Genomic DNA, 23351 nt, shown 5'->3' with positions numbered 1-23351 from the left:
GGTGGAAGCCCACTTTAAACCCCTACAGACTGGTGGGCCCCAAATGGGTCTGACATGTATTGCCCGGTTAAGACCCACATAAGACCCTTACAGATCCCACTTAAAACCCATCTGGGCATCCACGGCTGGCCCCCATGTGGATTCCGGGTGCAAGCCCACTTTAAACCCCTACAAACTGGTGGGCCCCAAATGGGTCTGACATGTATTGCCCAGTTAAGACCCACATAAGACCCTTACAGATCCCACTTAAAACCCATCTGGGCATCCACGGCTGGCCCCCATGTAGATCCCGGGTGCAAGCCCACTTTAAACCCCTACAGACTGGTGGGCCCCAAATGGGTCTGACATGTATTGCCCAGTTAAGATCCACATAAGACCCTTACAGATACCACTTAAAACCCATCTGGGCATCCACGGCTGGCCCCCATGTGGATCCCGGGTACAAACCCACTCTTTGGGCAGGTGGGGCCCAAATGGGTTTGGCATGAATTGCCCAATTAAGACCCATGCAGTACCCTTACAGGTCCCACTTAGTAAGTCTGGGCTTCCACGGCTGGCCCCAATGTAAATCCCGGGTGCAAGCCCATAATGGGGCCCACATTTGCCGCCCATGAAGCCCTCATCTGGGCCCCACATGTCATTGCTGGCTGGGAGGATGCAAAGAGTGGCTAAAAATATAGAAATGAACAAAAAGGGCAATACATTAGAAATTTTACAAAACAATGATACAGTCAGACAAAGAAAGAGGGATGACAGATACAGCCAAATGCAGAGAGAGTGATTATTGTTACAGTTAGATCAGTATGATTTTTAATGTTCTTTTAAAAAAGTTGTGTATGCTCATCATTTAAATGCATTTATTTAAACAAAACAGTAAAATTGGGAAAGATTATTACAATTTAAAATAAGTTTTATTTATACTATACTTTCAACTATAATGTATTTCTGAGATGCAAAGCTGAATGTTCAGCATCATTACACCACTGTTACATGATCTTTTAGAGATCATTCTCATTTATTATCAATATGCTGATTTATTGTCAGTGTTATTGTCAATACTTAAATCAGACTCGATATGGTTCTTTATAATATTTTTAAAAAGGTTGGAGGGTTGCGTTTCTTGTTATTATGTGATTACTCTGTTAATAAATTACCTGTGGCATTAACAAATTTCCATCAAGCTCTGAAGGCTTAGAAGTTGTGCTATGTACACAATTTTTCCCCACATAAAGTAATCCTGAGGAATAATGCATATATTACAGTTAACAGGAAATCTCTTTATATTTACAAAGTTGGATGGATAAAGGTATTTATTTCTCATCTGATATTTTAGACTAGTCAGCCCATTTGCTTTCTCATGAATCTTTCATGAAGAAATGGTCATTTCCAATTTAATATAAAGGATACTATTATGTAATGAAAGCTATTTCCACAGGCATACTGATGTTGATGAGAAGCTATATGTTGTCATGCAATATCCATAGAACTGAACCTGTACTTTATTTAAATGGAGTAGATATTAATAGTAAAAAAGTGTACAAACAAATTTATTAGATTACTATTTTATAAAAAATAGAGCTCTAAAGCCTAGAGGATTTTTTTTTTTTTTTTTTTTTTTTTTTTTTTGGAATGTTTGCTCTACAGATATTGTGTGGAAAAAAGCGTTGTTGCTCCCATTTCGATTTTGTATACCAAATAAACTTAAGGAATTGCATTTGAAAATCCTACATAATATTTATGTGAGCAATTATACTCTTTCAAAATTTAGAGATATTGATGAAAACTGCTCATTTTGTTTAGATCAACCAGAAAAAATTGTTACATCTTTTTTTATGAATGCTATCATTCAAAAACGTTTTGGGAAGAGTTATCTTTGTACGTCCAAGAGAAAACTGGTTATAGTTGTGACTTGACCTCAAAGGATGTTCTAATATATTTTGAATCAAAAAGTAGCCTATATTTGTTAACTTTATGTTGAATCTGATGAATTTGGAAAATGTCATATTCATAAAATTAAAATAAATAATTCTAAATCTTGTTTAAAGGTTTTTATGATTGATTTTCGTTCATATAGTTTCTCTTTAATGCATCGATAGTAAAAAAAAAAAATGTAAAGATACAATTGTATTTGCTAGAGAATTCAAGTTGATTGAGAAGTGGAATTATATGCATTTATTGACATTTGGTTGTATTTATTCATTTTTGTCAAATCTTTGTACATTTATATGTAAAATGTAAAATGTAAATTTGTGTTATTTTTATTTTATTTCATTTGGATGTCTTGTTATATTTGTATGTTTTTGTTGTAAAACAAAATAATAAAAATCAAACAGCGCTATTCCGCGACAACAACGCCCTCTACGGACGTTAAGGTATCATTGGGGTATTTAATGGTCATTTACCTTGGCTTGAATATTAAATATATTTTATTAATAGACTGCAGCAATTTTTAGTAGAAACCAAATTAGCCTACGTGTTTTCTTGTTAAGTTGTCTGTTGTTGTTGTTGTTGTTTTGTTTTTTGTTTTTTTCAGAATCATGGTGGGAGAATAGTGATATCTATTTTGAAAATAAAATTGTTATTCTCCTTCCTCAGTTTATCCAGAATTGCGAAGCAGTTGGTAATTCATCCATATGTAACGTAAACAAATAATTTTAGATAAATCATCAAAGATGTGGTCAGTGAGGTTCAGCATCCAGAACATATTGTGCTAAGTAGGCTATTCTACAAATATATTCACATATTTATGTGCTTAATAAAAATACCCTGTAACTGTACTTTTTTATTGTAAACTGGTATACCTAAAGTGTGCTAAATCGTAACAACGAATGTTGTGCTTAATGCACTTTTTTTTATTTAATTTGAGGTCCAACTAAAGATATAGCTACTGTATATTCCATTGTGTTAAAGTCGAACTATTGCAAGTTTACTTCCGGTATACACTTTAAATATCTTGCATTTAAAAACCGATTTTACACAGAGATCACACAATCTTGATTAATAGTGATATTAAAACACATATTAGGCATAATATTAAGAAAATACTCCAAATGAAGCTGAATTATCATTGAATTCGAATTTTACTTTGAAATGAAAGTATTTTAAATAATCATATAGAAAACGAAAGTGTTTTTCTGAAGACAGTTATTCCGGAAGCAGGTAATTTCTCAAACAGTAGGCTACTTAGACAACAACTCCGTTATTTCACTGCAAAAAGCTACGTGAGTGAGAGATTTTCTGGACAAAGCTTGAAATCCGACATATTAGTGATAGACTGAAATTAAATAAATATTTAAATAAATGCGGAAGTAAAAATAGCAACTTCAAGTGAGTGTTTACTGAAAGCTTATTTCAGCAATATGGACAAAGTTCTTCGACTTTTTCTGCTTTTTCTGCTGCTTGATAATTGTGTTGTTATTTCTCAGGCTCTCACTCTTTATGGGTCCTTAGCACATACATCAAAGGACAAACAGCATTTCCTGAATTTAGCTATGTAGTGATGCTGGATGATGTCAGAGTTCTGTACTATAATGGTGAAACGAAAACTTTCCATCCAAGAGGAAATACAACATCTGAAGCGGATGTGTTTGATTCAGTGTTCCTTGAAATAAGTGATGTCATACATACAGATTTAATAGAAAGACAGCTAATAGCAACAACAAACTCAAGTGATCGTGAGTATTGCAGTTATGTAGGCTTGCCATTTTAAGAAATATAAATAAATAAATGACTGTGAAATGTCTAGAAATATTTCTTCATGTGACGTTGTGCTGTAAATACTATTTCAAAACTTTTTCCCTCTATTCAAGGTGTTCTTGCCCTTCAGAGGCTGGCTGTGTGTGAGTTGAGAGACGATGGTGAACCAGGACAAATGATCACACGGAATGCTGTCAGAGGATCCACCACTGATGAACTGCTATATGTTGACAAGAAATTTACATATCAGGGAAGATTAAATGTCTCATCTCATTTGCTGAAAGTCCATCTTGAATTCGGCAAGATTAGACATGAACATTTATACCGCCCATACTGCATCAAGACACTCAAGGGTTACCTAGAAAGAAGGACAAATCAAGTCAGTAGAAAAGGTACATTTCAGCGTTCCAGAGGGCTCTCTACGATCGTTAAAGCTGTCTTTACCTGTGATTATCAGCCTTCGTGGAAATACTGCACTGGTGGATTAATCTCGCTGAGGATTACGATCTGGTTGGACTGTGTTTCGGGCGATTCTGTTACAGGACAGCGCTGTTCCTCGTCTTCGTGCTCACGGACTCAAATGCTTCACCGGTGAGGCCGAAGCAAATCGTACACACGCACACACATACACAAACATTGGACTATTTTTGGAGTTTACACACGCTCATACTATATGTTGTATATGTTCATATGTTGTCGTTATTAGTATTGGTCGTTTGCACTGTAAATACACTTTGGGATGGTATCCAATCTTCACGTTGTTTGTCTATTCTGTATAAATCCCCTTGAATAAGGGTTGAGAGAGGGATTACCGAACTAACTTTAATTTGTGTAGCCTGCCTGACTTGGCTGAGTGTTACATATTGGTGGCCCGTACGGGGATCTCTCTTGTTTTTTTTTTTGTTTTGTTGTTTTTTTTTTTCTTCAGTATGGATGTACCAAATGTTGATCCAGTTGCAGTTGATGCTATTGTATACAGATAACCCTACTACTCCTGTAAATGATCAGGAAAATGTTGAACAGCTTGATGTGGATTTCACTGCAGGCCCATTTGTGACAAGGCGTAATCCTACGGCTGAAATATCTTCTATGCTTAGCTCATTGTATATTGCTGATTCTGACTCTGAACAAGGTGATGATGGTGAAGAGTGTTGCAATTTTAATGTTGAAATAGTACAAACAATACAAGCAGACATAGCACAAGTAAAAGGGGATTTATTGGCTCTCAATCAAAAAATACAATCTCTAGAGCATGATTTTAAACAATCAATGGACAGCACGTTGAATCGTGAAGCCAGTTTCAGGCAAGCCGTGGATGCTAGCTTGGCGGGGTTGGAGGATTATTTCCAAAGGTCGTTGGAAAAATTAGAAAGGGCTGTAACTGATTGTTTTCTCCGGAGAGATGAAAAATTGGAAAGTCAAATGAAAAAACTAAGACTTACCAGTACTCCAACCCTCTCTAGATTACAGGCCTACTCACCAGCCTCGGCTCACATCTCTCCTGTCCAATGTCCCCAGACCCCCAGGCCAGTGGCTAAACACAAAGATGCCATTTATAAAGTTCCAAATAATACCTATGCTGTTGAATCTTCTGTGCATACTCACCCACCTAGTGTGCTTCCCTCCTCAGTTATGGCTGGTTCATCCTCATTCTGTGCTCGGCCTCCCATCCGCCTAGAGTTCCCCTCTTTCGGCGGAGGTGCTTAACTTCATCGAACAGTGTGAGAATTTCTTGGAGATAAGGCCACTCCCCAGTCTCGAGCTCATTGGAACATTGAGCACTGTCCTGAAGGGACCAGCTCAGAGCTGGTGGAAGGCAGAGAAGGCTAAGGTAACAGATTGGCAATCCTTCAAAAAGGCATTCATGGCGGCATTTCTTTCAGATGATTACCTCTCAGAAGTAGAGAAGTTGAGGACGTTGGTCCAGCAGCCACAACAACGCCTGAGGGATTTTGCTTATGACTACCGGGCCCTCTGCTTAAAATGGAAGCCTGAGATCTCCGAGGAGGAGTTGGTGAACCGCATCCTAAACAACATCAACCCCAGGGTTGCAGGATGTCTAAGGGGAACTGTGAACACTGTGGAGCAGCTGGTGAAAGTGGGGTCCTTGGTGGAAAAGGACTGCATGGGAGCGAAAGATTACTGGCAAAAAGTCAGTACACAGGGTGGCAAAGAAAAGACCAAAAAGTCAGTGGAGCGTACCAACACCAAAAATCTGGCAGGAGTGACCCTGGCTCAACCCCATACGGTCACATCTCTCCTCATCGTTCCGGTAAGGGTGAATGGACAGGAGCTAAAAGCAGTAATAGACACAGGAAGCTCTTACACTTTGATGCAGGAGAGTTTGTGGAAGCAGCTGAAGACGAAGACTCCATCAGTCATCTCCTCTATCCCTCAAAGATTCATAATGGCCGATGGAACCATTCACCAATCTCGAGACCTGCAACAGTTAAACTACCAATGGCATGATCAAGAATGCACGTTGGATACCTATATCCTGAAGAACTCGCACCTTGCCTTTCCCTTAATTGCAGGGCTGGACTTCCTTACTGCTATGGGAGCCATCTTGGAAGTGGGACAAGGCAGGTATGGCTTGAGATCTGGAAAAGGATATAAATATTATCCTTTCTTGCCATCACAGATTCCAGTAGGTCCGACTATCCAGTCTGGCCCAGCTCATTTCCTTACGGCTGCTAAACTGAACTTATACTACGCCTTACCACCGACTGGGAGAGTTCCCGAGCTAATGTCCTTCACCCCAGAGATCTCACTATGGGACTCTGACAATCAGGAAGAACTGTTGAAGTTGGTCACCACCTGGCCGCGTACCACGTCGAACATCCTGGGTAAAACATCAGTTGTACAGCACAAGATCACTTTGACAGATGACATACCTTTCAAATCCCGGGCCTACAGAGTTTCTCCCATCAAGAAACAGATAATTGAGGAACAAGTTGACCAAATGCTCCAAGATAACATCATTGAGCCATCCTTCTCGCCTTGGTCGTCACCTGTGGTCCTGGTCCCCAAACCTGATGGCTCATACAGGTTCTGTGTGGATTACAGGAAGTTGAACAGCAACACTGTACCCGATGCTTACCCAATGCCTTTTATTCATGACATCCTGGAATCCATGGAAGGCGCCTCCTGGTTCAGTGCATTGGATCTGCAGTCGGGCTACTGGCAGGTGGAGATGGAGGAAACAAGTAAAGAGAAGACTGCTTTTATTACCACCAAAGGGCTATTTCAATTCAAGTCTATGCCTTATGGACTCAGGAACTCTGCAGCTACCTTTCAATGGCTGATGGAGAGAGTTTTGGCCGATTTAAGAGGGAAGATTTGTTTCGTCTATATTGACGATATCATTATCTATTCAAAAACCGCAGAGCAGCACATTCAACATCTCAATACTGTCTTTCAGAAACTTACCCAAGCCAACCTAATGCTTAACATGAAGAAATGTCACTTCTTCAAACGCCAGCTCAAATTTCTAGGCCATATTGTCTCCGTTAAGGGCGTGGAGATTGACCCGGAGAAGACTAGGGCTGTTGCGGATTTCCCTCCTCCACAAGATCTTAAAACTCTGCAAAGATTTTTGGGCTTGGCAGGATGGTATCATAAGTTCATATCCCACTTTGCTGACATCACTGGTCCACTGAACCATCTTAAAAAGAAAGGAGTTAAGTGGGACTGGACGCCAGAATGTCAAGACAGTGTGCACTCACTTAAACAAGCATTACAAAACTCACCTGTACTCATACAGCCGGACCTCAACAAGCCGTTCCAAGTCCACACAGACGCAAGCGATGTAGGACTTGGGGCTATCCTCACCCAACAGTCTGAGGAAGGAGAAAACGTGGTGGCGTATGCATCAAGGACCTTAACAGGGGCTGAAAAAAAATTATAGCACATCTGAAAAAGAATGTCTAGCTGTGGTCTAGGCTGTGGAAAAATGGAGGCATTACCTGGAGGGGAGGCCTTTTGACGTCTTCACAGATCATGCTGCACTCACCTGGGCCTTCAATTGCCCCAAAACCTCCTCTCGTCTCACTCGCTGGACTCTCCGACTTCAACAATTCAACTTTCAAGTGCATCACAGGAAAGGCTGCCTCAATACCGGTCCGGATGCCTTATCCAGGATTTATGAGCCACATTCTAATAATGCTGCCCCTTGCCTTTCAATGTCATCTCATCATGCGAAGACCTTACCGCATTCCTTGGAAGAAATAGCTAAAGCTCAACGGTCAGAGAATATCAGCACTCACCTTCAGCCAGGCATCCAACCACGTGCAGTCAAAGAACAATCCATCACCTTTGAAGAACATCAAGGGGTGTATTACCGCAAAGTACCTTTAAAAACAAAGGGAGAAAAATATCAGCTGGTAGTACCTCAAGCCCTAAAAACAGATTTCCTGTACTACTACCACGATAATCCGTTAGGAGGCCATCTTGGTCAGTTAAAAACCCTGCTGAAAATCTTGGAGGTAGCATGGTGGCCGTCCATCAGGAAAGATGTCTGGGAATATGTAAAGAGCTGTGAGGTATGTCAGAAATACAAACCCAGTAATACTAAACCATCGGGACTTCTCCAAAGTTCACAAGTAACAGAGCCTGGACACACCCTAGGCGTGGATCTAATGGGTCCATTCCCCACTAGTAAAAAACGTAACACTTACCTGCTTGTTGTTGTGGATTATTTCACAAAGTGGGTGGAGATGTTTCCACTTCGGGATGCTAAGACCCAGAAAATAGTGAAAATTCTCCAGGAAGAGATTTTTACTCGTTGGGGGGTCCCAAAGCACCTAGTGTCGGACAGAGGGCCCCAGTTCACTTTCAGCATTCTGGGTGATCTGTGTAAGACATGGGGTTGTGTCCAAAAACTTACCACCAGCTACCACCCACAAGCAAACCTAACAGAAAGAGTAAACAGGACTGTAAAAACCATGATTGCTGCCTATGTCGGAAAACTACACCAAACCTGGGACCAATGGCTTCCAGAATTCCGCTATGCCATCAACACAGCCCAGCAGGAAAGCACCGGAAGGACACCTGCGGAGCTCATGTTGGGCAGGCAAATGCTGGGACCGCTGGAACGCCTAATCCACCGATCACCTTCACCTGATCAAGCTGCATACACCCTGATAGAACGACAGAACCTCATGGCGGAGGAGGCGAAAAACAGGATGAGGATGAGCCAAGCCAAACAAGCTAGGTATTATAATTACCGTAGAAAAAATGTGCAGTTTCAATCGGGTGACCTAGTCTGGTTAAAAACCCATCATCTTTCCAGTGCCTCTAATAAATTCTCCGCCAAGCTAGCGCCTAAGTGGGAGGGTCCAGCTGAAATTAAAAGTAAAACAGGGCCAATAAATTACACGGTCTGCTGGGGCAACCCACCAAAAACGGACGTAATAAATGTGGTTAATTTGAAGCGTTATTATGGATGCTCACCTCAGACGCCGTTGGCTGGGGGGAGGGAATCTATGTAGCACGGCCACATAAGAGGGATATTTATAAGCAGTTAATGAATTGCTAAATTGCTTATTTATTTGTATCTGCTGGTGAAATTTTATCCCCTTGTCTGTATTGCCCCGCAAAATGTGGTTTCCCCTGTTCTTGTATCGTGAGAGTTCTGCCGCGCTACGTCAGGTCATCTAAAACACCTGATTATACACTTCCGATAAAAGAAGCCGGCATTTCAGCGTTCCAGAGGGCTCTCTGGCTATACGATCGTTAAAGCTGTCTTTACCTGTGATTATCAGCCTTCGTGGAAATACTGCACTGGTGGATTAATCTCGCTGAGGATTACGATCTGGTTGGACTGTGTTTCGGGCGATTCTGTTACAGGACAGCGCTGTTCCTCGTCTTCGTGCTCAAGGACTCAAATGCTTCACCGGTGAGGCCGAAGCAAATCGTACACACGCACACACATACACAAACATTGGACTATTTTTGGAGTTTACACACGCTCATACTATATGTTGTATATGTTCATATGTTGTCGTTATTAGTATTGGTCGTTTGCACTGTAAATACACTTTGGGATGGTATCCAATCTTCATGTTGTTTGTCTATTCTGTATAAATCCCCTTGAATAAGGGTTGAGAGAGGGATTACCGAACTAACTTTTATTTGTGTAGCCTGCCTGACTTGGCTGAGTGTTACAACGCAGTACTCGTTCCCTCTCTAGAGAGAACCGAGGTTACGTTAGAAACCGAGTACGTTCTCTTACGAGAGGTCTCTCGTACTGTGTAAGTATCTTACGCTAGGGGACCCAGTGTAAAACGCCGTGCATGCTGAGATCTGACACCAAAGACCCAAGGGCGAAAGCCCGGGGTTCATATAGTTCATTATCACATATAGAACTCACAGGGAGTCCGGGGAAGACTCCCTCTTCCACATAGTGCAGCGTCACTCAGACGCTAAGTTTAACGTACATACAGGTTACGGGTTACGGCCTGAACTGACGTGGAAATATGGGTCTTTACACAGTTTGCCCAGGCACATCTTGTGCTACTACTTTCACTGTCGACCCTAGAGCTGTGCTCAGTAGACGCAGCATTCCGAGCTGATAGCATCAGGTCAGACAACACTGATTATCTAGACTGACAGCAGCCTGGCCTGTAAAGCGGGAACCTCCAGGTTGTAAAACCTTATAAATGTAGACGGAGAGGCCCAGCCCGCCGCCGTACAAATATCTTGCAAGGCAATCCCACTCGACCAAGCCCACGATGAGGCCACGCCCCTCGTGGAATGTGCTCTGACACCCAGCGGGCACTGCATGCCCTTGGAAACATATGCCAGCGCAATAGCATCCACTATCCATCTGGATAGGCTCTGTTTCGACGCGGCCAGTCCCTTGGGATGCCCATAAAACGAAACAAAAAGCTGTTCTGTCTGCCTAAAAGCAGACGAGCGAGACACGTAAGCTTGTAATGCCCTGACTGGGCATAGGAGGCTCGCATCCATTTCCTCATCAGTGACCGGTAGGGCTGACAGAGCGATGACGTGTGCCCTAAACGGTGTGTTGAGGGATTTTGGAACGTAACCATGCTTGGGTTTGAGTATGACTTTAGAGTCATTAGGTCCAAACTCCATGCACGTCGCGCCCACGGAGAGCGCGTGCAAGTCCCCTATGCGCTTCACTGAAGCGAGAGCCAGCAGAAACACAGTCTTAAGAGACAGGTATTACAGATCGATCGTCTGCAGAGGCTCGAATGGTCCACCTTTCATGGCCTCTAGTACCACAGAAAGGTCCCATACGGGGACTGAGGGAGGTCTGGGGGGATTCAGTCTTCTAGCTCCTCTCAGGAAGCGAATAACTAAATCGTTCCTTCCTATTGACTGACCTAGCGTTGTCCTCGAAAACGCTGCTATGGCCGCCACATAGACTTTGAGCGTGGACGGGGTTCTGCCCTTGTCCAGCAGCTCTTGTAGAAAGGAAAGCACCTCCGTCACACCACAGTCAGTGGGTGACGAGCCGCGGGCTGCGCACCAACCCGAAAACACTGACCATTTTGAGGAATAGAGCCGTCTCGTAGAAGGGGCTCTAGCCTGCGTGATCGTGTTTAATACTCCTTTACGGAGTTCATCATATATTCGCTGGTGGCATGTAACATGCTCGTGTGCTCCACGAGCACTGAGCGAGATTGCGCTAGAATCAGCCAATCGTCCAAATAGTTCAGTATGCGCCAGGGGCGGACTGGGACAAAAATTCAGCCCTGGCACTGTAGCCATACCAGCCCACATTACCACACCGACACAGCCCCACCCACGGACACGCACATTCACTACTTATATTGGTGTACAGATGATGAAATAATATAAACAGTACCATATGTAATAGATATTTAAACATTTAATGTATGTGACTGGAACAAAAAACAACCCATTTATAACAAATTTATACATACAGTAAAAACTCAATAAAAAAATTATATTTGAATCTTGTAGAGTCCGCGTGCTGTCTGTTTATGCCGTTTGTCTACTATTACTTGATAGGAGTAACACACACACACACACACACACACACACACACTAATGGACATGCAGCACTAGCAACATTTCAGCATACTTTTATTCACAAATAACTATATATGTCATTCTCTGCAGTGTTGTTCTTTATTGCCACTGTCTTGGCTTCTCCTTGTTTCTGTGTTGACATAGTACAGTTGTGGACAAAAGTTTTGAGAATGACACAAATATTAGTTTTCACACTTTTAGATATTTGTTCCAGTTGTTTCTGTGATGTACTGAAATATAATTACAAGCACTTCATACGTTTCAAAGGCTTTTATCGACTATAACATGACATTTATGCTAAGAGTCAGTATTTGCAGTATTGGCCCTTCTTTTTCAGGACCTCTGCAATTGGACTGGGCATGCTCTCAATCAACTTCTGGGCCAAATCCTGACTGATAGCAACCCATTCTTTCATAATCACTTCTTGGAGTTTGTCAGAATTAGTGGGTTTTTGTTTGTCCACCCGCCTCTTGAGGATTGACCACAAGTTTTAAGATCTGGGGAGTTTCCAGGCCATGGATCCAAAATGTCAACGTTTTGGTCCCCCAAACAACTTAGTTATCACTTTTGCCTTATGGCACGGTGCTCCATCGTGCTGGAAAATGCATTGTTCTTCACCAAACTGTTGTTGGATTGTTGGAAGAAGTTGCTGTTGGAGGGTGTTTTGGTACCATTCTTTATTCATGGCTGTGTTTTTGGGCAAAATTATGAGTGAGCCCACTCCCTTGGATGAGATGCAACCCCACATATGAATGGTCTCAGGATGCTTTACTGTTGGCATGTCACAGGACTGATGGTAGCGCTCACCTTTTCTTCTCCGGACAAGCCTTTTTCCAGACGCCCCAAACAATCGGAAAGAGGCTTCATCGGAGAATATGACTTTGCCCCAGTCCTCAGCAGTCCATTCACCATACTTTTTGCAGAAGATCAATCTGTCCCTGATGTTTTTTTTTTTTGTTTTTTTTGGAGAAAAGTGGCTTCTTTGCTGCCCTTCTTGACACAAGGCCATCTTCCAAAAGTCTTGGCCTCACTGTGTGTGCAGATGCGCTCACACCTGCCTGCTGCCATTCCTGAGCAAGCTCTGCACTGGTGGCACTCCGATCCCGCAGCTGAATCCTCTTTAGGAGACCATCCTGGCGCTTGCTGGACTTTCTTGGATGCCCTGAAGCCTTCTTAACAATGCAGTGTAAGGTTTTTTTCGGGATTAAGTTAATTTTCTTGGTAAAGAAGGACTATGCAATTCATCTGATCACTCTTCATAACATTCTGGAATATATTCAAACTGCTATTATAAAAACTTAAGCAGCAACTTTTCCAATTTCCAATATTTATGTAGTTCTCAAAAATTTTGGCCATGACTGTACACACTCTCTGTCTGATTCTACATCTTCTCATCCATTTTAACTCTGTAACTCTGCAATTTTAATATGTTTGTATGGCTATCTGTGATTATACTTGTTCCTCTATCATTGTGTCAATGCTTCTTGCTGGTCTCTCACGGTGTTCCTCTCTCACTGCTGTCTTCCTACCTCCATGATACTTGACTCTGCTGCAGCAGCTGAGCTATCTGCACTGGGTCCAGAAACATTCTAGTTTTGAATAGCTGAACACACGATTCAGTCAAGGGACAACATAAGCAAGCCAATGTCTCATTTTACATTGTCTAACTATTCCATAGATATATTACACTATTGCCTGTAATAGAAGTCTATGTTCCACCCTACCTAAGGATTAATTACATACTGTAACCTATGCATGTATTTAATGTTTTGCTTTAAAGACTAGCTATGTACTCAGAGTTCACTACAAATGCCTACATTACTATGGCTATAGCTATAGATTATTTTGCATGTTAGACAATATTGCTAGTAGCATACAGCAGTCTATATCCTAAATCCCACGTTATCTGCTGATAATGACGTTTTAAAATGTACGGGAGTTCTACGCTAAGCTTACAACTGTTAAACACAGTGTACGTTACTGTCAAAAACTGTCAGAAGTAGCGTGAATGTATATTTGCATTTGGCAGCGTCTGATTTTAGAGCCATTTTTTTGCTTTCTCAAAGCTTTTCGGCACGGCCTTTCCTTTTTTTACGGTCCACGATTGACAATTAGCTTGTGTTGCACTTACTGTTTGACATTCTTGCCAGATTTTGATTACATCCGCGTTACGCGTAACCTCTGATTGGGTCGGCCCATCTCGAAACCAGCTGGCCGTCGCCGATTGGGCCAAATGCTTAACATTTATTATTATTATTATTACTATTATTATTATTACTATTATCATCATCATCATCATAATATTCACATCTTGCAAGAGATAAGAGCTGCCTGCATGTAAAAACAATACATATAAAAAAACAAACAAAAAAAAAACTGACCGGCCCACATTTTAAAAATGGGGCGGCCCTTCTGGCATTTGCCAGAATTACCAGATGGCCAATCCGCCCCTGGTATGCGCACGCCTTTCAGTCTGAGAGGAACGAGCGCTGCGTCCATGCACTTCGTAAATGTACGGGGTGACTGGGACAAACCGAATGGCAGGACTGTGTACTGATATGCCTGGCCCTCAAAGGTGATTCTCAAAAATCGCCTGTGACGTGACGCTATCTGTATTTGAAAATACACGTCTTTCAGATCCACTGACACGAACCAGTCTCCTTGGCGAACTTGCGCAAGGATTTTTTCTGGTCGTGAGCATCCTGAACCGAAGCTTAACCGAATAACTTTGGTGGGGGTCCGGCGACAGCGGGACTCGTACACCGTCGTTTTCCTAGTTGTGCTAGGACGATTTCGGAGGCTCAGGTTTCAACTCAATCCAGGGGCCCCGTCTGGCGGGGCGGCGGCCAGACGAGCGTGAACACGGTCTCGCGCCTTGAGCCTGACAGAAGATCCGAATAGGCCAGCGGGTGAGAGCGGCGCGTCGAGAAACACGGTACGCTCAGACTCAGACATGTCAGAAAGCGTTAGCCACGGGTGCCTCTCAGCAACGGTGAGAGGCCATGTTACGCAGCGCTGATGCGGCTTGGCGACGGCAAAAGCGCGGCGGAGCAGGTTTGACGTCTGACGGCAAGCTTTAGAGGGGAGGGCCGACTTAGCACGCCGTCCAGCGGAGGGCAGACATAAGTGGGCTGCGCGTTCCCCTTTTGGTGGGAAACGGAAATCCTCTTCCTCCTTCATGGCCCCCTCGTCAGCGGCGTCGATGGAAGCGGTGGCAGACAGCGGCCGCTTTACATCCGGAACAGAGGCTGATGAGGTCAATGAAGCAGGCGGGCGACCCGGCGAGCTTTGTCGGCTGGGGGAAGGATCCGGGGCCCGCTGGGCACGGCGCTTTTTACGGGGCGACACCACGGCAGTCGGGGGAGCAGCCTCATTGAAGAAAGCCAGGCGAGTCCTCAGAGTCGCCATTGGCATCTGCACGAGCCGCAGGAAGGCATCTTTAAAAAGACGCTTTGCTCTTTTTAGAGAAACAGTGTGTATCGCAGCGGTGACACACACTGTAGATTATAAAGGATATAGGCGCCGGAAAGCGCAGCAGGAAGGCACGGAAGGCGGCGTGGCCAGCAGCTTCAGTGGCTCGTCCCGCTGAGATGCTTGCAGTCGACGGCGGCTTCTTCTCCGGCTCCAGCGATGCGTGTGCTTCGCTTGAAGGATGAAAAATCAGATAATAGCTGCCTGCGAGCGGTATTATAGGCCTAGACCACGCCCTTTTTGTCAGGAAGCGACGCAGTGGGCGCGAAATGCCCCCATTGGATCTGGCGTCGCGCCAGGCCTCGCTCTATAGGCTGCTGCAGTTGCCGCAGAGCAGCCAATAGGCGCGCAAGCTGTTTCGCCTATGTCTGTATGCTGCTGCAATGCGCTTTACATTATTTCAAAATTAAGGATAATTTTTGGCTTCAATATCTCGCAGAAAAGGATTTTCCCCTAGCGTAAGATACTTACACAGTACAAGAGACCTCTCGTAAGAGAACCTCTTTCCCTTTTCTCGGTTTGAACGACTGGAGCAGCTGTAAACTACACAAAACATTAGCATTATTTCACTGGCAGATCCAAAAAGCTTGCAGTACCACTAGCAGTACCTAGTTTAATAAGCCTTTTTCACAAAAATTGGAAATTATGTCAGCGCAGGGTAAAGTCAGTTCCGCTACAGTTCTGCGCCTATTATATTAATATGCTCTTGTCTCAAATAATGGCTTTTACCTTTTCTGTTTTGTCTGTTTTCCAAGTTGTTGTTATATAATAAACAAAGAAACAACATTTTTACTTGTTTGTGATTTATATGGGCACTCGGACTACTGAATCGTCAATATAATATGCGCAACATAGTGCCAGCTATAGTTTCTGTTCTCAATCTCTGGTATATTTAAGCTATTTTCTCAATTTACTCAGTCATTTCCCTCGAATCACTTCATCGTGGTAAATTATGACAGCAATTGAGAGCCTTTTATATCCAAATGCACATTTTCCCAAAATTAAATTAAACGATTCTGTGTCCGGATGATAGTATTGTCTTGTTTAGTATTATATTATTTTATTATGTATATCCCTGGGCACATTATGCAATGACATTTACACCGTAAAATGAATAGCTAATGCAAAGGAGAGCAAGTAGAAAATACAATATTACTTTAATAATAATAACAACATTAATAATCGCGAAAAAAAAAAAAACTGACGTGAAGAGTCATAATGCACAGCCAGCACAAAATAGACAGAACGGCAAAACTCAAAACTACTGTATTATAAGTGCTATCATTCATAATTAAATAAACATAGTCTTTGTGATGACCAGAAGCTGACACAAAGTTTTGAAAAAATGTTTGCTATTTTTAGAGTAAAACCCCGGTATAGATCATAGTAGCCTATCTATTTTGTAAAAACGCATATTTACGCATATTAAATACGGCCACTGCTGTCAACGGAAAAACTTTTACCCTGTGAGTACCAATCCGGAAGCCAAAAACATGGATGTGTGAAAAAGGCTAATAGCCATGGAATAACTGTACTTGATTGGCCGGCAAACTCGCCTGACTTAAACCCCATTGAAAATCTATTGGGTATTGTCAAAAGGAAGATGAGGGAACAGAGACCCCGAAATGCAGACGAGCTGAAGGCCAATATCAAAGCAACTTGGGCTCCATAACACCTCAACTGGCTGATCGCAGTCAACGGCTGATCGCCGCCTTGATGCTGGAATTAGTGCAAAAGGAGGCCCAACAAAGTACTGAGGACATAATATAGTACAGCAATTATAATACAGTAACAGACTTTTCAGAAGGTTTAAGATCCTTTTTTATTGGTCACATGAAATATTCTAATTTTGTGAAATACTGGAGTTGTCTTTTTTTTTTTTTTTTTTTTGTCTTTAATCCATAATCATCTCAATTGAAACAAATAAAGGCTTGAAATATTTCACTTTGTGTGTAGTGAACTAATATAACATACAAGTTTCACTTTTTGAAACAAATTATTGAAATAAATGGACTTTCCCTCGATATTCTAATTTTTTTGGTACATACCTGCATATACATATTTATGGATTTATTTATTTATGAAGAGAGCAAATGAATAGAGACTGTGCATCACTTTTCATGTTTAACACTACACCCCACAGTTAAAAATAAATAATCGATTTTTCGATTTTAACAGATTCTTATTTTTATGAACCAATATTGATTCTTAAATTCCAATCGATCTTTTGGTCTATGCTATGATGTTTTCAGTTTATGAATGAACAGTAGGCCGACATAGTGCACCTCCCAAAATAATGATCAAGAAGACCTTTTGTTGAAGCAAAACTGCAATGTTAATTTACCAGATTATCCAAAGCTGACGTCCAAAGGACGTACAAAGTAGAGGATGGTTTTATCCCGTGATCTGCAATTAACCCAGTAGAAGTGCTCTCAACATCTTTTAAAGATGCAGCTTCCCTGACCTTGAAAACTTCAGTGGATATTTCATCTTATGCAGTAAAATCAAACAAGACCTGAAAATGCAAGACCCAAGATGGCAACTGTCAATTAAAACAAGAAAAATAAGGAACTTGGACTTGGACATGGAAGTTCACACAGAACTTCTTACCTGAATTAGCTCAGACATGATGAATGTTTACATATCCATTGGGATATTTGCATTTCAAAACTTCTCCATCTAGGGCCTCTACATGGGTGGCTATTCGCTGACATCTTTCCTCAATGGCCTAAAAAAACACATTTTAAACAAATTTTAAAAATGTAGTGGCAGCACTAACCTTTGTCTGCCTTTATTACAAAACCTCATTGCAGTGCCTCCTCCTGTCCTGTTTATACCAGAATATTTTTAAGACACATTTTTGTTTTTCCCTAAATGAAAACTTTAAGGCAGCAACATAACATGAAAAAAAATGAAGGGGTATGAATACTTTCGCAAGGCACTCTACCTATGGAAACAATCACTGATTCCTGGTGTTACCAAATTTAACATAAATGACTTGAACCATTAACTAATATTTTTATTTTTATTATTATTATTATTATTGTTTGGTTAAAGGGATTTTGTCTATTATACACATTGATTTAAAGAACAGTTCATCTTTAGGGATGCCAGGATCTTTTCTGTGGTATATCTGCTTGCAACAATGGCTAATTTTCATAAGTATAAGAACACTACTGTTTCAACAGCATGTGATGAAAAAATATGGATGGACTATAATTTATAACTTACAGTTTACGTACATTAGAAAACCAGTCACTTCCTGATATGTTATTTTAATAAAATAACGGGTAAGTTTTTAAATAACGCGTACATTTTAATAAAATAGCATATCAGGAAGTGTTTTCTAATGTACGTAAACTGTAAGTTATAAATTATTGTCCATCCATATTTTTTCATCACATTGCTGTTGAAACAGCTAATTTTCCAGTTGCCAGTCTTTAGTAAAAAAGTGGGCCGTAACTGTCAGATATTCCTCCACTTGCAGTGAGGTCCAAATATCTGTGGTGAGACTGACTGCTTTGCAATGTTTATTAACCTGAAAACTTCTGCCCATATGGACATGTATTTTGCATCCACTGCATACATAACCATTTCTCTTTTCGGAACGGTTTATCCTGGGTTAAGTGTAAACATTAATTCTTTAAAACCTTCACCTTCCACAATGTTCTCTGGCCTCATGGCAAGCGCAACAAATTCTGGTGGCCTCTAGCTGGTGAAACCTAGCTTTCTTTGAGTTAGATTTGGCACTGCTCCACTACTACTAGATGAACTGTCATCATCAGTCTGATATCGTGGGTGGTTCTGGAGAGATTAATATAGCTAATTCTGCTAGTTAGTGTTTTTACATCATGTAGAGAAGACACTGTGTTACCACAGCAATACAATTCAAACCTTTTGTTGTTGTGCTGGTCATTTTACAGAGGACTGCTTCTCTAATCTTGGCTTTTATCTTTGTTGGCTTCTAATCTTCTTTATAATAGAAGAATAGTTCTGATAATTCGTTGTAAACCCACTATTTCCTAAAAGTGTGTTGATTAATGTAGACTGTCGTTGTTCTAATTATTTTGATTAATAATACAGAATGTAAAGTAGCACACAGACTTTATAATTATTGTGAAATTGCAGTTTACTGGAGGGAGCAAGGTAGAGAGAGACAAAGTGAGTAAGTTGGGCCGGTGTGCCAGTGATACTGTGATTGTTAAATCAAGATATATTTACTTGAGAAGTAAAATTACAAATTGCCATCTCATTGCTTACATGCCTCACAAATGACAACTACAACAGGGCTGGGGACTGATGAGTAGCTTATTTTTTGTATAATGACATTTAAAATACAAAATTAGACTCAAAATAATTTTTTTCTCTGTCCAACAGAAGCAAGCAGGTGATAATGGTTTGGAAGGTCATTATTAGGGCAAGTAAATTATTAACAACTTGTGGGTGAATTACCACTATAACCCCATAAAGCTACATTATCATATTTGATACACACATTTTTTCTAAACTGTGCTGACTTCCGCAATACCTGCCATCTGACTGACTTTTTTCCCCTCAATTCGACAAAAAAAGAATGAACAAGAATAAAGAAACCATGACATTCTACAAATCTGTAACACAAAGTAATTTGTAAAATCCAAATAAGAAAATATTATTTAAACTTTAAAGACACAGAATTAGCCTACAAGAAATGCCTGCTACATTTTCAAATAAAGAGTGCACCAGAAACGAAATCTGAAAATGTGCATGCGTAACCAATCTCGTTCATAACATTTTTTTTTTTTTTTTTTGCAAAATGGTTGCTAATTCTTCTGAATTCAAATAAAAGTTGAAAGTGAAAATGAAACGCATATAAATGCATTCATAACTTTCCGAACCACGTTATTATTAGTAGTGTAGTAGTAGAAGTAGTAGTTTCGTTTGCTGACCAGACATGAGGCAAAGACTCGAAGACTGTTTGTGCTTCAAGCTACCCAAAACAACCACTATATAAAACATTGCACACGCCCTTCACTGATGCTCATTTCATTAAATTGACTTTAAAACTGTTTCTGGAACATACAGAGAAAGATTTGAATTATTTATCAACGTTTTCATTTAAACAACGCATTAAATTTACACGCGGCTTTGTTACGTAGCTGATGCTCGCCTTTAGTTTGATCCGATCTGGTCAAAACAAACATTTCCTCGCCGCGTATTTTAGTCTCTAAAGAAAGCCAAGAACCTCAGCTTAGTGTTCGCTTTGTTTCTTCTACGCTAAACTGTTTACCACTCGAGTTTTGCCCTTAAATGTAGGAAAAGAAAACACAAGTCTAAGGAGCTCGCGAAGGCTCGCAGACACGGAGCGGGCGAGTTGAGTCTACAAGGTTTCGCATGCGTTGTTTAAGAGCGCAGCGCTGCTCTGATGGCAGGCACTCATTGTTGAACTCATCGTTGAAAAGACTGTAAATCCGCTCCGAAAAATGGCAGAAATCGCTCCAGCCCCAGCCACCCCTCCGGCCAAAGCGCCCAAGAAGAAGTCCGCTGCCAAAGCCAAGAAAGCAGGTCCAGGTGTTGGTGAGCTGATCGTCAAAGCCGTGTCCGCGTCCAAGGAGAGGAGCGGAGTGTCCCTCGCCGCCCTGAAGAAAGCTCTCACTGCCGGCGGCTACGACGTGGAGAAGAACAACTCCCGCGTCAAGCTCGCCATCAAGAGCCTGGTGACTAAAGGCACCCTAGTGCAGGTCAAAGGGTCCGGCGCCTCCGGCTCCTTCAAACTCAGCAAGAAGCAAACCGAGACCAAGAAGAAAGCGGCTCCTAAAGCAAAGAAGCCCGCGGCCAAGAAACCCGCTGCTGCCAAGAAGCCCAAGAGCGCAACGGCAAAGAAGCCCGCCGCTAAGAAATCACCCAAGAAGGCCAAGAAACCCGCCGCTGCAGCCGCTAAGAAGGCGACGAAGAGCCCCAAGAAGGCAAAGAATCCAGCAGCGGCCAAGAAAGCAGCAAAGAGCCCCAAAAAGGCCAAGACTCCCAAACCTAAGGTGGCAAAACCTAAAGCTGCCAAGCCTAAAAAGGCAGCGCCCAAGAAGAAATAGAAATCTGTTTTATTTACCAACGGCTCTTTTCAGAGCCACCCACTATCTCTACAAAAGTGCAAAGAGACCTTTATTTTGACTTCTAGTGGAAGTAAATTATCTTAAGAATGCATTTGAGTTAACCTTCACTCACAATATTTCACGTTGACTGATTTTTGAAATCACAAAGTTAATCACGTTTAATATGAACAGCTTCAGTTGGATCGATCTAAATGTGATTAGGCAATAAAAACTTATATATATATATATATATATATATAACCAACCGCCATCACAACTTTAATGTTTACTGCCAAGTGTTGTTTATTTTGAAATGCAGCACAATCCGAATGCCAGCTGTGGAGGTGTGGCTTTGGCGGTGGGTGTTGGAGGGAAGTTCAGTGATTGGTTTAAAATCTTACAGGCTCTGAACCAATGGGCGACTGGCATGCTCATTTAAAAGTTCAGCAGAACTCACTACTGCTTTATTATTTCTACTTTACGAACGTAGAAGTTTTAATAACCAACTATGAGTGGCAGAGGTAAAACCGGTGGCAAAGCGAGAGCTAAGGCTAAGACCCGTTCCTCCAGAGCAGGACTGCAGTTTCCCGTTGGCCGTGTTCACAGGCTTCTCCGTAAAGGCAACTATGCCGAGCGCGTCGGTGCTGGTGCTCCGGTTTATTTGGCCGCTGTGCTCGAGTATCTCACTGCTGAGATCTTGGAGTTGGCTGGAAATGCCGCAAGAGACAACAAGAAGACCCGTATCATCCCCCGTCATCTGCAGCTAGCGGTGCGTAACGACGAGGAGCTGAACAAACTTCTGGGCGGAGTGACCATCGCTCAGGGCGGTGTGCTGCCCAACATCCAGGCTGTGTTGCTGCCTAAGAAAACCGAGAAACCCGCTAAGGGCAAATAAGCTGATTAAGTCTGTTTCAGAAACCCAAAGGCTCTTTTAAGAGCCACCCATTTTATCTATGAGAGAGTGGCTTTCCTTTACTAATTTCATGCGTGATGACATATTATACTTTTAAGGAAGAGAGTTATTAACCAAATGAGTTACAACGGCTGAGTGTGGGTGACCGCAATTAAGGTTAACAGCTGGGTATTGTTTTACACAACCATTTAAGCCAGAGAATAAATATTTTATAACGTATAAATAAAACTATTACTATGAAATCTGTAAAAAGAATGTTAGTGTAGAGGGTGTTTGATGCGTAAAGTAATAAACGGAGCAAAGCATTTTGAGCGGGAGAAACAAACAGCCCCCTTTGAAAACAAGCTGCGTAGTCATTGGCTAGCAGTCATGCGCAGGCGTCACAAATCAGCCAATCACAAGCCTCTGCACCTTTATGACGCCATAAGCTCTTGGCAGTATGATGCTTTAAAAGCAGACGATTAACATGAAACGGCATTTTCTACGTACTCAGGACGGAAGGAGAAGTTTTTCGCAAAGATGGCAAGAACCAAGCAGACCGCTCGTAAATCCACCGGTGGCAAAGCTCCGCGAAAGCAACTCGCTACTAAAGCCGCCCGTAAGAGCGCCCCAGCCACCGGCGGTGTCAAGAAGCCCCATCGTTACAGGCCCGGAACCGTGGCTCTCCGCGAGATCCGTCGTTACCAGAAGTCCACCGAGCTGCTGATCCGCAAACTGCCTTTCCAGCGTCTGGTCCGAGAAATCGCTCAGGATTTCAAGACTGATCTGCGCTTCCAGAGCTCCGCTGTCATGGCTCTGCAGGAGTCCAGCGAGGCTTACTTGGTTGGTCTGTTTGAAGACACCAACTTGTGCGCCATCCACGCCAAGAGAGTGACCATCATGCCCAAAGATATTCAGCTGGCTCGCCGCATTCGTGGAGAACGCGCTTAAACCCGCCTCTTCATTAAACCCCAAAGGCTCTTTTAAGAGCCACCAAAATCACACTGAACGGGAGAATTTCCAGTCTTTACTATAATTTTTATTTTTGTGGGTCTTCGTGTTATTCCTTGTAAGACTTTAGTTTTTTTACTATTGTTACAAAGGATGCATACATACACACTTCTCTAAGTAAACAAAACAAAAAATACCATACTTATAAAATACACATGCATAATTAAGTCAAGTGCAATAAAATGTTAATA

The 23351-nt window shown here is 42.0% G+C and overlaps 4 protein-coding genes across 4 annotated transcripts in view; 3 read left to right on the top strand and 1 right to left on the bottom strand.

The window, feature by feature from the left end:
• The window catches only part of LOC141302107 (uncharacterized), a 57517-nt gene extending 35365 nt beyond the window's left edge, over window positions 1-22152 (top strand). The window contains 2 exon segments of the mRNA XM_073832299.1: window positions 15842-15867; window positions 21748-22152. Coding sequence (XP_073688400.1) covers window positions 15842-15867; window positions 21748-22152 — 431 coding nt within the window.
• LOC141302108 (uncharacterized) overlaps window positions 1-23351 on the bottom strand; it is a 98174-nt gene that overhangs the window by 28246 nt on the left and 46577 nt on the right. The window contains exon 2 of the mRNA XM_073832300.1: window positions 20414-20437. Coding sequence (XP_073688401.1) covers window positions 20414-20437 — 24 coding nt within the window. The remainder of the gene's footprint in view (window positions 1-20413; window positions 20438-23351) is intronic.
• On the top strand, window positions 20652-21257 carry LOC141302112 (histone H1-like). The gene has a single exon (XM_073832305.1). The coding sequence runs from the start codon at window positions 20652-20654 to the stop codon at window positions 21255-21257; it is 606 nt and encodes a 201-aa protein (XP_073688406.1).
• Window positions 22690-23100, top strand: LOC141302114 (histone H3-like). The gene has a single exon (XM_073832307.1). It carries the CDS (start codon window positions 22690-22692, stop codon window positions 23098-23100), a length of 411 nt encoding a protein of 136 aa, XP_073688408.1.

Source organism: Garra rufa, chromosome 25 (assembly GCF_049309525.1).
Source record: "Garra rufa chromosome 25, GarRuf1.0, whole genome shotgun sequence".
NCBI classification, from domain to species: Eukaryota; Metazoa; Chordata; class Actinopteri; order Cypriniformes; family Cyprinidae; genus Garra; species Garra rufa.
The sequence above is the reverse complement of the archived record's forward strand: the minus strand, read 5'-3'. Positions and strand labels throughout refer to the sequence as shown.